General features: G+C 29.7%; 1 protein-coding gene across 1 annotated transcript; it reads right to left on the bottom strand.

Annotated features, from left to right (window-relative positions):
• Positions 1-6,824: 6,824 nt before the first annotated feature.
• On the bottom strand, positions 6,825-14,229 carry LOC113873285 (protein cornichon homolog 1-like). The gene is made up of 4 exons (XM_027511336.1): positions 14,041-14,229; positions 13,750-13,931; positions 11,353-11,475; positions 6,825-7,087 (listed from the first exon to the last, which is right to left on the bottom strand). The coding sequence occupies exons 1-4, from the start codon at positions 14,116-14,118 to the stop codon at positions 7,018-7,020; spliced, it is 453 nt and encodes a 150-aa protein (XP_027367137.1). The 5' UTR covers positions 14,119-14,229; the 3' UTR covers positions 6,825-7,017.
• Between the last annotated feature and the right edge of the window lie 2,744 nt (positions 14,230-16,973).

Below are 16,973 nucleotides of genomic sequence, written 5' to 3'. Positions count from 1 at the left end.
AACATTTATGAGTCAAATGAGCTTAAAAAAGCTCGAATAACTAAAATTAATCATATTTGTTAGTTATTGAGTCTGTTAAAATATATTATGTAGCAAAAATTAAACAGTATTTATTTGAAGTTAATTATACATAATTAATTGAGTTTTTAGTTAATCTAATTTCTAAGAAGTAAAAACAGTGATGTATGTGAATAGTAGTCATACAGAGTTTATTTGAAGTTAATTATACATAGTTAATCAAGTTTTTAATTAATATAATTTCTAAGGTGTAATAATAGTGATGTATGTCAATAGTAGTCATATAGATATGTAACTAAAAACAATGAGAGGGGAGGAAGATAATTAAAAATTTAAGTAGATTAAATTTATAAAATTGTTGCTAAATTTAAAGATAATTGGGTTGAATTGAACTTCAGTAAGCCAATCAAATGATAAATTAACATATTTCTTAAAATAATAAAATTAAATAAATTTCAATGCAATTAATCTTTCATTATTTTATTTTTTATAACTTTTTATGTTTACTAAAAATATTCAATATAATTTTTTAGATAGTAATTTTTTATTAAAAATATAAATTTTAATATATTAATAATATTAAATATATACATTTTTAATAAAAAAATATTATTTTTTTAATTTATTGTGTATAAGATTATAAAAAACTGCATCTTTTATTATAAAAAAAACACATGTATAAAAAAAAACTTTAATAAACTTAGCCATTTTATTGATATTTTTTTTTTATCGATTGCAAGTTTTTTGAAAATGCTCAACTAATTTATTGTAATATTATATTTTGAATAAATTTTAATTTCTTCCCACAATTTGAAGGGAAATTAGACTGTAATAAAACTAAAGTTAAATATAATACATATTTTTAATTATTAGAAGCTTGAAGACTAAATTGTAATCAACCAACATTATTCTTAATTTAAAATTTTTAGAAAACAGTGATAGAATCCTGTTCACCTTACTTGTATATCTTGTGTCCTAAATAATTATAAAAGAGATATTTAATATAAGAAATGAAGGGTTACAATTTTATCCTGATTTTGTCTTAAAAATTTTTAACTAGTTAATGTTACAAATAATTTTAAGTATTTTGCCTAATCCTATATTCCTTTCTTCATCTCTTTTTTTTTTTTTTTTCTCTTTCTAATGTAATTAAGGGTAAATATAACACATGCTTTTGATCATTAAAAGCTTGAAGACCAAATTGAAATTAACCAACTTTTTATTCTTAATTCAAAATTTTTTAAAATAGTGATAAAATTATGTTCACCTCACTTATACATTTGTCTTAAATAATTATAAAAAATATATTTAACATAAAATATCAAAAGCTACAATTTTATTATGATTTTGTCCCAAAAATTTATATTAGTTAATGTTGAAAATAATTTTAATTACTTTTATTTAATTTCATATTTCTTTTCTCGTCCTTTTTTTTCTCTTCTTCAATTATGTAATGAAATTAAGGATAAATATAATGCATATTTTTAATTATTAGAAGCTTAAACACTAAATTAAAATTAACTAACACTTTATTTTTAATTCAAAATTTTAAAAAATAGTAATAGAATCATGTTAACCTCACTTAAACATTTGTGTCCTAAATAATTATAAAAAATATATTTCACACAAGAAATTAAAGACTACAATTTTATCCTGATTTGGTCTTAAAAATTTAGGTTAGTTAATGTTAAAAAAAAAAAGTCAAATACTTTAATCTAATCTCATATTCCTTTCCTCATCCCTCCTCATCTTTGTCTTCAATTATGGTGAAATTAAGGATAATATAACACGTTATTTATTATTAGAAGCTTAAGCAATAAATTGCAATTAACTAACATTTTATTTTTAATTCAAAATTTTAGAAAATAGTGATATAATCTTGATAACCTCACTTATACATTTTGTCTCCTAAATAATTATAAAATAAATATTTAACATAAGAAACTAAGCGTTTCAATTCTATCTTGATTTTGTCCAAAAAAATTTAGATTAGCTAATACTGAAAATAATTTCAAGTATTTTTGTTTAATCCCATATTCCTTTTGTCATCATTCTTCTTCTCTTTCTTCAATTATAGTTTCTCTTGAAAACATGATTTATGTTTGACATAAATCTGATTAGATTTAGACTTTAGTTTCATGATTGAAGCATGGAAATTAAGATCAGTCAATCCTAAATATATCTGAGGCCAAGTTGATAGAATTAAACCAAACTCGGTATAAAAACTTAATATAAGTTTGCAATTGTATTATCTCATAATGATTGAATTATAGGTTTAATAGGGTTTGCACTCGAAGCATCATTCCTTTGAAAATTTTACTACATAAACTTGAATACCTTAGTTTAATGTTTATGTTAATTAAATTTTCTGTGTGATAACTTTTGGATTCAAGTTTCAATCGTTCTTTGGTTTGGTCCTTTTTCTATATTCATGTTTTATCCTAGCATGAGAAGAAAATGTTTAAAAGTAAGCTTAGTTATTGACTGGTCTTTTCTTCTAAAAATTGAAGAGAAATTGTGGGTCTTAGTCATATGTTGTTTAAATGTGTATGTCAGATGACTTTTTGTTCGTCTATACAATTTTTATTTTTATCTCCTTTTATCATTATTTGATAAATTTATATTTGAATTAGACTTTGTCATTGTTATGTTACAAAATTAAGGTTAAATATTTGACATTGAAAAAAATTAATCCTAAAAATTTCTAAATATAAGTATGAGATAAGTAAGGAGTCAAATAGAATTTGTCTTGGGTTCATTTACACTGTAATGTCCATGCTTTTACAAGTAGTTTGAGAAAAATTCTAATGAAATGAGTTTAGTGCTATAGTATTTGTGCATGATACATAATTTTTTTTATTCTACCTCACACTTTATCAAACTAATATGTTTTCAAGCAAATTGTCTTCTTTTTTTTTTCAAAACACATTAGATGAATTATTTTTATCAACTTAGAACCCATAGTGACAAAAAAAAAAAGTAGGACTTCAATGAATAAATTGTAATAGCTAAAAACATAAAGGTTTTTTCAAATTTAAACAAAACGATTTTGATTCCACATATATGTTACTATTAATCATCATAAAACTAAAGTCCAAGATCATTAACATGCATAGCGAGAGAAGGATAGAAAATTGAAACAGATTCTAACTTAGAAACATAGGGAGGAAGTTAAAGTTGCAACAAACAATTAGAAGTTAAAGGTACAACAAATTATGAACACTATTTGTTATATATGAGATAGAATACTTACCTCATTTTTAGTATTTATTAGTACTTAAAATTTTTAGATATATTTCTTTTAAATTGTATAAAATTGAGATTCCTCTTTATAATTGGAGAATAAATTATCAGCATTTATTGTGGTGACGTGATACTTGGTATAATAGTTTAGAAATAAGAGTATCATTTAGGTTGTTGTTTAGATTTATATTCATCCTTAACTAAAAAAGATATCTGAGTAACATATATTTAAGTTATACAAGACATTTACGAGAAGTAATTACATGTGTGAGAATCTTAGAAATTTTCAATAGGAATAAGTTTACATCAAGACTCTATTTTGAGTTCTTACTTGTTTAATATAATTTTAGATGTGATTAAAAGTGACATACAAAATATTATCATTTAGTGCATGCTCTTTGTAAATGATATAGTGTTAGGTTAGGGATTCAAAAGAAATGTTAGTGCTAAACTTGAGTTATAAAGGGAGATTTTAAAATCTAATAATTTTTGCTTGAGTACAAGTAAGAAAGAATGCATTGTAGGTCTAGCAAAAAACAAGATTAGAATTATGTGTTGAAAGTTAAAATTATAGATGATGTTATACCACAAGTTTCTAAATACTTGGGATCGATTGTACAAAATGATGAAAAAATGAATGAATATGTTACTCACAAAATATAAGTTGGGCAATTCAAGTGAAAAAGATATCAAGAGTTATTTGTGACTGTAAAATACGAGTTAAGATAAAAGGAAAGTTTTACTATACTATAATATAACTATCCATCTTATATGGTAGTGAATTTTAAGCCTTGGAACAACACAAAAAGAAAGTGGAAGTAGCAAAAATGATAATGTTAAGATGGATGAGTGAACACAAGAGAAAAGATAAAATATGAAATAACAATATACGAGAGAATATTAGAACAACACCTACAATGAAAAAGATAATTAAAAATTGACTGAAGTAGTTTGATTATGTGTAGATAAGATCTTTGGAGACAACAGTAAAAATAGTGGATTGCATAACTTTTAGTCAGATGAAAAAGAGTTGATGGAGATCCAAAAGAACCTTAGATAAAATTATTAAAAGAAACCTTTTGCTTAACCAAATTTTTAAAAATTTAGTTTTTAATTTATCTCAAATTTTCAATGATGTCATGTGATCTATATAATCAATTTCATTTAGTAGATAAAGCTTGGTTGTTATTGGTTTATTACTTTATTAAAGAGAATATTAAGAATTCTATTAAATAAGATAAAAGGTCATCAACATAAGAGATCATTTTGATAAATACCTTTGAATGTTTGCTATTTAAATTTAAATTGAGAATATTTTAACTTAAATTTTACCTCATTGAAACTTACTAAAATCTTAATAACTTTTTCATTCACATTTGATTTACTTTAATTGCTCAAATTTAGAATAAGAGTGAGCTTCTTTATCTAAAATTTGCAGCAATTGTGGAAGAAAATAAATTATTATAAATAATTCTTGCAATGTAATATAGAAAGATTAATTGGTGAGATCATGCTCTCATCGGGCTTGACTAGATTGTTCCTTATTACATTATTCAAAAAAAATTACTATTTTTTCTTTTGCATTGGAACTGAGAGGATTGACTTAATTTTTAAATTCTTACACATGCGATAATTTAACATTTTAAAAAGTAATTTTTGGTTCATCAAAATTTTTATATATGTTACACATCCTAAAATAATTTTTTTATCCAGAATTGAAATGTATTAACAATATACAGTGATTTTGTTATGTTGGAAACAAGTCAATGAATAGATGCATCCCCATTTTTAATGGTCAAAATCGTAACTTTTTTAAATTATGTTACAGTATTTTATTTTAATGATAATATAAATAAATATTAAATTTTAAATAATATATCTACATATATCTAATTTATATGAAATTTGATATGCATAATCATAAAAATAATATAAAATTATTAAATAATATAAATGTTCAAGTTTCACACGTTATCAACGGATTCTATATGTATAAGACAAACGATTATCTTCTAAAAAGGAAAAAAAAAATTACCCTTACTAATACATATGAAAACAAAATGTTAGATCAAACACACCCCACTACCACGCGTCCTTTCTTTTTTTTACTTGATTGAAAATACAGCAGAAATTGACTAGTAGATGGTTGAAGTGGCCCAATGGGTCCATAAGGCCACCCAATTGCAGTCAAATCTAGGGCCCAAAAAGGACCCAGCATGTCCCAAACCAGTAAATAAAGGTCAACACGTAAAGGAATAAAAGGCCCACATGATGCTATGGATGGGCCCAATAATCAATTATTAGTTGGAAGAAAGACATACAGTTCTCAAGCTGACGTCAATATGTCGGAAATGGTTAGCTGTTAGAAAGATAATGGGGCCCACTCTAAATGGCATTGTCATTTTCATGGACCACTGCAATTGTATGTTTAGGGGCCAATAAAATCATATTCCTTTTGAACATAATTTATTTTCCACAGCCATAGTCAGGTTTCTCCTTTATCACGATTCCATTCGTTTATCTCTGGAGGATGCAAAAAATGGGTTTAGTAAGAGGTAATTTTTGACATTTTCTTTACAGAATATCAGCTGTAAAGTTCTTCGAAAATAACGTGCATTCAAATAAATCTTGCATTGTTAATTGGTTTGAAAGTCATTTTTCGGTAAATTTTAGAGTCCAAGAACCACAGTTCATTCGCAGTTCATGACTGACCCTAATCTGATAGAACTTGCACAAGGATTGAAACACAGATCCTGCTAAATAGATTGACACGTGAATGCAATAGAATCTTAAACCACTATGCTAACTTCAAATTATTTTTTTATATGCATGGCAATTGATGTAAAATTTTAATACATTTTTCATTTTCCATAATTTATCATAATAAACATACGAATGTGTTTTCGGAAAAAAGATACAATTCACAAACTAAACAATGTTGAGTATCATGAGTCATAACATGATTTCCCTTGTGATAACTCAGTAGAGGCGTAGTAATAAGAAGAATTGGCAAGTTCAAATCCTACAATACATCAAGCTCCAAGGCATACCATGAAAAATGAGAACCTTAAAAAACGAGAACTGTAACGAACCCCAAGCATACGGTATGACGCTACACTTCAAAAAAACACTATCGACCCCGATTCATTAAATGCTAACTTTTAATTTTAATCTACACTGAATTTTAGTGTAAATGCGACACATTTGTGAACATGACTTCGCCTTTTCCCTTTTAATCTTTACATTACTTCAAAGGTGTGAATAAACAATGTAGAAAGAAAAAGAAAAAACCCACTAAACCTTTTAAATAACATGCAAGGCCATAACTATTGCTATAAGTGGGCTCTTTGAGCCTTTTTATATTCACTGGACCGAAAAAACACTAAATCTACACATATCTTGGGAAATATTCTCACCTTGGCATGCATGCTTTGAACACCCAAACTTGACCAAAAAACTAAACACCCAAACAAAATGTACCGTTCAAATAATCTCTCAACACTTTTGTTAACCATGAAATCCGAAGGAAGGGCAATCTTTTTGAAGTGAAAAAGACTTGTATCAAACAATGGGGATCCATGATATTGGAATCTTTCATTCAAATTAATGACTAACAGTTCTATTTCTGTGAGCACCTGAATTCTTAGTTGAGGTACAGATCAAGTCACAAATTCCCACCAAAAAGGGGACCCCTCCCAACAACCCAAAAAACGGGGATTGCAACTTACACATTGTTTGCCATGCTGCCCATGTAGGTTACCACCAAAGGTTTCCCAAGTCATCATCGTCTTCAATTCCTAAATAGTAGACAGCGATTAATGTAAGCCTGCAAATAGAAAATTGGGAGAAAAATTGACCTTCAGGTTCCCTGAGGGAGCTAAAAATATCCAGCCATGAAGAATGAAGCTTGCAAGAATAATTGTAGAACATTTTAGATACCAGATGGAAACAGTTCATTTCATTTTTCCAAGGATATTTTTAAAAAGCACCATAAGAGAAAAAAAAGAAGGAAAAATATTCAAATTTATAGGTCAAGAAGGCAAGTGAAAACATGCTTAAGTTTCTTTGGCACAACATCATCTGAAATGGTTTATAGGAAAAATGTTTTTCATGTTTCATCTGCGACCTTAGCCCCCTCACAAACTCCCACCCAAAGTCAACTAGTGATTTACGAAGCACGCACATTGACATATATACTAGATACAGAAAATTCTCATTCCTATGGTAAGGAAAAGGATAATACTAAAATTTAGGAAATAAGAAGATAGTAGCAACAAGATACACACAGAAACTCACATATCTCGTTTCCATTATTACAAAATGCTAACTTGCCTTCGCACTATCTTAGTAGCATGCTAATAACCAAAAATACATTTGGGAATTAGGAGACCAAATTAATGCAAAGTTATCATGTGCTTAATATCCAGTCAAAGAAAATTCAAAGTTCTCTTTATTTCTTAACCAAGGAAGAGCTAGGGTAAAGGTAGGACCTGGGGAAAGTGCACAGGTAGCCCCATGAGGAGGGAGAGAGGGAAAGAAGATGGAACATGAAGCAGATTGCATTGTGGGACGGGAACACTCATTACATGTTCCACAGCTCTAACAACTGAGCAGACTCAAGGGAATCAAGGTTTTCAGTTTAAAACATAAATACATGATTTTAGAGACCCACAAGAGCCCCAAATTGTGTCGATCAAATAGTCAATTGCAGGCTCTGCAGCCTATACAGTCTGGATAATATGATCACGAGAGAGCAACCAAGCAGTTTGTTAAGGGAAGAAGTTGGTATAAGGAATATAATTTAGAAATTCACAGCACACCATGCTAAAGGGTTTCATTAACCTCGTAATAAAGGTAAATTTGGCACACACTAATATGCTCTAGTACTCAAGATTTTAACGACTAACAGAGACAAGTCATGTAATCTAGACTGATGAAATTACAAAGACTATAATTAGGATATGAAATGACAGATTTTAATGAATGGGACGGTGAAAAGATATTATCTCTTCTCAAGGAGACATTTAAGTCCCCGAACAAAAGGCTAATAGGAATAGGATTATGCTTTGATTCTTTTAGTTACTTTTTACCAAGGAAACAAATTGAATTACTCCATAGGCAAAATGTAGCATGTTGTGATTCAATTAGCTAAAGCAGAAAATGTTCTTTTATGCAACCTATAACAAGTTGAAGCCCTCAAAATGGAATGCCATGCGGTTTTTTATTGTTTATTATGCATAGACCTCACACAACTCAGCCTATGGTCTCATAGTCAATCTCAAACTCAGGTAAAGGAGAAGGGTTGTATTCAGTTTTTACCGGAAAGTAACATAGACTATATGACTTGAAAACAATGTTAAATGAGCTAGAGTCACTACATCAGCATCCAAATGTAGTGTTAAATAAGCAAGGATTTACACATTTATCTAAATGAACATAGATAAAGAAGTTAGAGTGCTAGATTTAATACTTTAAATATTGGTACTTCCATAAATAAGTCTTTAAAAGTGGTAGAGACCATGATTCGAACAAGGATTAACATCATTTACCTTCAAAAAATTAAATGAGTTGGAAAAAAAAACTAAGGAGCTAGACACTTCAGAATGTAAGCAGTGGTACACAAGAAAAGTTAGAAAAAAGAACAAGATTGGGAACAGGTTCTAATCATTTGATTTAATGGTTGCATGAGAGACTCTCAATATCATCAATTTCCATCCTCACAAGTGGGTTGGTAAGCTTTTTTGAAGGAAAAGCTTTCAAAAGATTTGGAGGGGTTGGCTCAAAACATTACCCAAGAAAAGATTTTCATATGTATCTTATAGAAATTTACATTGGTTTTGGTTTTGGACAGCTAAATAAGGAAAGACAAGTTATTATTGATTTCGTAATAAAAATATGATTTCAAGATTGTGAAAACTTGCTTTAAAAAGCAACAAGAACGTCTAACCACCAATAAAAGAGTTTAAAAGAATTGTAAGGTAATTCTAGCAGACAGCCTCATTACAAAACATAGGGTATTGGCCTTTGTTGTTCATTTCAAGAGATGTAAACAAAGAACCCAACAAGTTGTAGATCCTAAAATCAAGTAGTGACAACTCAAAGGTGACATATATATGATTGACTTTTAACAAGTTATTGGAAGAAGCTAATTGAGAAGCATAAAGTAATGCTAAAAACATTTGAGATGAGATATTTAAGAAGGTTAGGAGGGTTATTAAGGCTTTATTTAGTAGTTAGTATTTTAGGGACAAGGGAGGGAAGAGACAGGCTTTTGTGTGATTATAATCCTTGTTTGGGAGTTTTTAGATGAGAGGGGAGGTTTTATAAACCCTTTAAAAACCTCCTAATTTCATGTTCTTAAGTTCTCCCAATTTGGAAGATTTTGTACAAACCATCCTTCCTCCTCCCCTCCTTTCCTTCTCGTACCCTTCAAAATCATTTCTTCTCTCTTCTTCCAAACTCTCAAACAAAGTCTAAAGCAATATTAAGTGAATCCAAAGTTTTGGTTTGGGAGATAAAATCTTAGTGGTGAATTGAAAACAAGCATGAAAAAGATAAAGACTAAAGAAAGTATGTTAACGTTTTACACATGCAATAATGCAAAAATTTGGATAATAACAAAACATTAGAAATGAGACAAAGAAAGCTATGAGGGAGGCACAATTCCAGGCCTTTTAAGAATTTTATTGAGATTTTGGAACAAATGACGAAAAATAAAAGATATATAATTTTGCCAAAAATAGGCAAAGAAAATCAAGAGATTTGGATAAAATAAGATATATCAAGGATAGAGAAATAAAAATTTTATTTACAAATCAAGATTTCAAAGAGAGATAAGAGATCTACATTTATAAATTTTTTAATGATGGGCAAGAATTGACCAATCATACAAAAGGATTAGGAACCCAAGTAAACAAATAAAACTTGGCAAACAATCACAGAATTTTAAAAAGTAAAAGAAGCCTCTAAAAGGATAGATAATGGTAAATCTATTAGTTCTTATAGTATTCCTATTGAAGTTTGAAAATAGATAGGAGAACAAGGCATTATTTGACTCACTTGATTTTTAATAAGATTTTAAGACCTAATAAAATGCCAAATGAATAAAGGAAAAACACTTTGGTTCCTATGAGCTTGCACATGACAATGCAAGCAGAGGGTGACCAGTTAGACTAGGAAGCAGAAATACTCAAGAGGGTTGAAACACTGAGGGAAGATGTACAGCTGGAATTCCCATGCCGAGCAATATTCTCTCTTTCTCTCTCTTCTACTTTTGCATCTTCATCTCTCTCTCTCTCTAAATTCCCCCATATTCTGTTTCTTGATTTGTATAATGCTTGAAATTAGTTAACAATGGAGATTGGTTGATTCTTCATTGAGAATATCAAATATACAACAATACAAATGAAGTGGAATGCTGCTTTTTGGATTGGGAGCCATTTTATTTGGCAGAAAAGAGGCAGGTACAAACAGGGGAGGATAAGATATTCTCCAAAACATAAAAACTAAAAGTGGAATTATGTCAATGAACAAAAAAATGAGACAATGAAATTAAAAAAAAAATGAGACAATTACTATAATGCATGAAAGATGACAAAATATTTTGACGATTTATATGGTGCATGTAGACAGAGACACACCAGCATTCTCATGTGTATGCATATGAGAATGACAAAAACCCAAATGCAATTTCACAACTTAATAATATTGGAGACCAAAAGAATTAGGAAGGAAAAAAATAGTAGGATAGGGACTAGTCAAGAAATTTTAATTACAGGGTTCTAAGAGTTTCTGAAGCCATGGCAGCTAAATTGGTTGATTGCCTAGTTAAAATAAATATTAATATAATAAAGAACAGTGTAGATTATATGTTTCAGGAAGGAGGATTAGAAAATTCCCTAGAAGATTTGCCCAAATATCTAATTCTTGATTCAAACTTGAAAGTGCAGAATATTTTTCTTCCTGCAGCAAGAATCCTAATTAAAGGCCTTAATTAGAAAAAGAAATAGACACAATGTAAGCAGTAAGACTGTGACACCAAAGCATCGTAGATACGCATTAAGCATATGCTATTTTAAGGGTGTGACAAACCTGAAGATGGTGACAATGAGAACCACTAAGTACAAAGCAAGTTTGGCTATCCGAAATTTCTTCTCAGCATTAAGTACCCTAAACACTTCAGTAACATCAATAAGATGCTCTCTTTTCACATACCTAAATCATTGAAATGACATAATCATGACAAAAGAACATAAAATGAGTTTATAAGTTCTAAATGGAAGTACAAAACAATATAAGTACAACTGTACAACACAAACTAGTTAAACATATCAAGGTATTGTCATCGAAATTTCTTATCCAATATGTATATCATCCCAAAATAATTCATCATTAATTTAAATATGAAAGTTGGAAAATTTTTAAACATAGAACTGTCCCTCTTAAGTTGCATGGATCGAAGATTCACTTTATTTTATAAAACCAACAAACAAAGTTAACAAACTAATGCAACACAAGTTCATTTCATTAACACAACACAACTAGTACAGTTAACAAAATAATAGCTCAATAATGTAAAGTAGTAAACTATAATGTCAAAAAATAAACAATAAACCTCATAAGGCTAAACAAAAGAGTTTAAACTTTAAAGAATTCCATCTAACTTGTCATCATGAAATATCTGCTAGGACCCATCTTTTAAAAACCTATATTTAACTAACAGACTTTGGATGGTTCATCATCCATCCAATAATAAATGGTGATCAATCTAACTCATCCATTGAGTTTTATTTTTATAATTGGATGGGTTGGTTGGATTTATGAATGGACAGATTGAATGGTTAATGAATAAAAGGATTGAATTGCCATACCTAGCAGACACTGATGAAGTAAAATTTCAGAGTGAGCCTATTTGCTAATTTAGTAAATTTTTCACAGCAACTTTTCCAGCAAGACAAAGCATCAGCACCTAACACTGTTTCAGATTTTAAAAGGAAATACTATTGCCTCCTAGGCTAAAACAAGTAGAACAGAATATTCTCCAACAAATCAAGTCTCATGAAGTGCAGTGGATTATTGATTCAGGCACTAGAGATTGCATGACCAGTGCTCAAGTCTTGAAATTTTTAATCACTAGTCAATGATAGATTCGAACATTTTGGTCTTAGTGGCAGATGAAGGATCATTTTAGCCGAGGGATAAGAATAAAGATCCATAAAATTTATTTTTCCCCCTTCAGTCTGCATTAAATGTACCAAAATAAAAACATGATCTATCCCCTAGACATAGACTGGTCAAGGAAATGAATTGTAGTTTAACAATATTGTCAACTCATTGTGTTTCCCAGGACCTTTTTTTGGGGAGGACAAGTGACAGCACTGAAGAGAGGGAAGGTTTCTACTATATTACTGGCTGTAGTCCTCCTTCTAGGATTAGATCCCCAGCCTATGCTGTTTCAGTTTTTTCTATCAAAACAGATTCTAAGGTACTCATAGGGCACTATTGTCTAAGTCACCCTAGCTTTCCCCACTTAAGTGTAGCCTCATCTTTTTGTAATAAAAACAATATTATTTTCATGTGAGAATTGCATCCTTGCAAAACAGACAAGAAATTCATTCTATGCCATATAATAAACCTAAACCACTTCATTCCGTACATGGTATTACTTGGGAACTGACATGAATTCCATCATTGACAGGAAAAAAAATGGTTCATCACCGTTTTTAATGACCATTCAAGGTCTTGTGGGGTATTCTTTATCGTTGATAAATTAGAAGCTTTCCAAATTTTTCAAAATTTTCATTATCTGTGCTTAATGTCTTCCAAACTACAATTCAGATTTTCAAGATTGATGATGGAAAGGAATATCTCTCAATTTATGTCATCCAGTATCTCTTCTCCAAAAGGATCTTTCACCAAACTTCTAATGCACATACTCCATGGAAAAATTTTTGGATAAAAATAAGCAAAGGAAATCAAGATATTTGGATAAAGTAATATGTATCTAGGATGAAGAAGGAAAAGTTTTGGTTACAAATCAAATATCAAAGAGAGATGAGAGATCTACTTTTTACAAATGTTTCAATGATGGTTTGTTTGGCCTATCAATAAAACAATAAATGCAGAGTGCCAGCCACGGCCAGAGGAAACCAATATTTCCACTTACACAAAAGTCAGACCAATGCACAACTATTATCACAATCACATCACACAAGTAATAACTTCACCCTCTTGATTCCCCAACCAAAGCAGATCCGTGCAGGCATCTACATAGGAAAAATAAAATAAAATCTAAATATAAAAGTTCCCCTGAAAAGTGTTTGGTTTTCAGTTCAGATTAATTCCTTAAAAATTATCACACATTCGGCATCAGCAACAGAAAACATCACATCTAAACAAAGCAATAAACACAATGTCATGCCAACAACACATTGTTCACTTTCATCAGATTAAAAAAAAAAAAAGAGCAACAAGAACAAGTTCACTTACAGCATGACATGATAGCAAGTAACAGGAACTGTGAGCAAAAACATGAACCAGTGACCAGTGAAGAGGCAGAGAGCACACAACGCTCCTTGTCCAATGAACTCAGGAAGAACGAAGTAGTTAATCCGGGACGAAGCATCGAATGGGTTGATATAATCAGCTTCCAAATCAGATAGGATCAAAACCTTAAACAACAAAATTAATAATAATAATAATAATAATAATAATAATAATAGATTTATTTAAGCTAAAAAGATCACATCACATCAAAAAGAAGGATGAAAGGTAGAAGACCTGGTAGAAGGTTAAAGCGAGAAGAGCAATGTTGGTAGGGAAACAAATCGCGAGCCAAAAGAGGAGATTCCAACCCATTTATTTACAGAGAAGAGAAGAAAAGGAGCAAAGTAGGGTTTTGTGGCCGTTGGGAACAGAAACTATTCGAAATTCAAAGCAGTGTTGATAAAATACTATATGCGAGTTCCCCAGCATGAATCATTACGGTTAACTTCATTAGTGCCTGTCCGGTGCTTGTTTTAAGATTCATAACTGAGATTAATCTAATTCATATTTTAATTATCTCATGTAATTTACTGTTTCGCCAATTAAATAAATGACACTTCATTCAATGAAAAAGTAAATGTCACATCAAATATTATAAATCTTAAATTTTTATCAATTTTTCTAATGATATTTATACTAATAAATTGCTATTTCGTCGTGTCTTAATACTCACATTTTAACGTCATCTTAAATAAAAGAACTGTTTTAAAAAAAGTCAAAAATCAAATAGATTGAAAATTTTAAAAAAGTCCTATTGAATTAGATTAAATTTCAAATTTAATTTTAAAATTGATTCAGTTTTATTCAAATTAAATTTGTATGCACATATATACTTTTATTTATAAAATGAAGTGAAAAGGGGTTGTTCTTTTACAAGAACATTAATTCACAGGTCTACAGAAAAGAACATACCCTAGAAAAATGTTCCACCCAAAAACTACATAATCAGACAAAGAATTATATTACATTACCACCTGTCTTATTACTTTACACCAACATAATCATACTGCGTAGTTAGTTTCAAAGACCAACAATGATATCTACCTTAGGACACAGCCACATTATCCTTGCCTAGAAGGACCGAAACAAAACATGATCTATACGCCAGTATGAGGAGACCACCACTAAGAAATTGAATTAGGTTTCTACAATGAAATATTAGCATCAATATTTACTTGATGTATACTTGGATGGATGTTAAAAGTTTTAAAATTTCATTTTAATATATTAAACGTCAACTAAAATTGGTGTCATTATGTTTGTCAATTTTATAACAATTTTGCTTTTAAGTCAATATGATAAATTATAATATCTGTATTGAGTTAAAAAAATTATATAAAATTTTTACTTACAAACTTACTTTTAAGAGAAATTTTTTTAACTATAAATATATTTTATAAAATTAAATTTATTCAAATTAATGTTTAGAGACACTTACTCAAATTTATATAGATAATTTTAAAAATATAATAAAATTTATACTTTATTCACTAAGAATGATATAACTCATTCATCTTTATTCTTTACTTGAAACTCAAGTTATTAAATCAAGTGATATAAAAAAATATAATTTATTATCTCTCCAAAAATATTAAAGATATTTCAAATTATTTATTGGTTTAAGTATATTTTTAGTCTTTATAAATATTGAATATTTTGCAATAAATCTTTATAATTTTTTTTGTTAGAATTTAGTCTCTTTTGTTAACTCTTTTTTGTTAAATATTAAGCTAGCCGATAGAAAATCAGCTTAATACTGTCACCACATGACTTACCACATTATTTATTTTATTATTTAAAATAAATATTTATAAACAAATCCTTGAACATATTTTACATATTTACAAAAAAAAAAAAATTCTCTTCATCCCCAACTCCCTCCCTCGTTAGTAGCTGTTGGCGCCCCATCTCTCTTCACTTCCAACCTTCAACCCCACCCTCAACCTCCAACTTCTTCACTTCAACTCTAACCTTAACTTTCACCCCTTTTTCCTACCTCACCCCACCTCTTTCCAGCACCTATTCTTCACTCTCATTCTTCTCCTACCCCCACCTGGCACCCTTCCATCTCCTTTTATACTATCCACACCCCTCACATTACTCAACTCCAACCCCTTTCCACATCCTAATCTCAACCACAACTTTAATTCATACACCCTTCCCCTTAGTTAATCTCAACTCCTTTTCACATTGTAATTTCAATTCCAACTTTCGCACCCCTCCCATCTCTCTCTCCACTATTACTCCCATCTTTAACTTCCACACCTCTCCAGCTACCTAACCCCAACCCTTCCCCATCCTAATCTCATCTCCCTCTCCACTACTCACTATAACTTCAAGTTTCACACCTCTCTTGCTACTCACACTCATCCTGTTATCCAACCCTAACCCTTTTTCACATTTTAATCCTAACTTCAAGTTTCACGCTCTTTTCGTTATCCAACCCCTCTCCACATCGCAATCCCATCTTTAGATAAAAAAAAACTTACATTTTTTTCATATGTGCATATGATCTTAAATTTGCATACATATAAAAACTATGCTAAATCCAATTCAATCTTAATGAACATAAAGGTGCAATATATTTATAATAAATATTGTGTAAGGGTGAGAATTGAAGTTGGAGTTAGATGGAGTGGTATGGTAAGAGTGTGATAGTAGAGTAGGGTAATGATTTATGGGAGGGAGAAGGGTTGTGATTTAGGGAAAGGGGTGTGGGGAGGGGGAAGGGTTGTGGTTAAGAAGAGGAGGTGGGAATAGAGGTGTGAGGAGGAGGAGGAATTGTGATCTAAGAAAAAGAGTAATGAGAATAGAAATGTGAGGAAGAAGAATGAGAAAAGTTGGCAATAGGAATAGAGGTGTGGAGAGAGGGAGGGGTGAGACAACAGAAAGGGAAAGAGAAAAAAGACAGATTTATGTACAATTTATGTAAAACATATTTAGAAATTTATTTGCAAATATTACTTTTAATTAATAAAATTTTTTTAATAACATGGCAGTGCTGAATTGGCTTTATGTATGTTAGTTCAGTATTTAATAAAAAAAAATTAACGGTAAAAACTAAATCTAAATTTCTTAATATTTCAGAAACTAAATTTTAATAAAAAAATTTATAATAACTTATCGCAAAATGTCCCATATTTATATAGACTAAAAATATAATTAAG

Source organism: Abrus precatorius, unplaced genomic scaffold (genome assembly GCF_003935025.1).
Source record: "Abrus precatorius isolate BTA unplaced genomic scaffold, Abrus_2018 Scaffold7, whole genome shotgun sequence".
NCBI classification, from domain to species: Eukaryota; Viridiplantae; Streptophyta; class Magnoliopsida; order Fabales; family Fabaceae; genus Abrus; species Abrus precatorius.
Note: the sequence above shows the minus strand (reverse complement) of the source record. Positions and strands in the feature narration are given on the sequence as shown.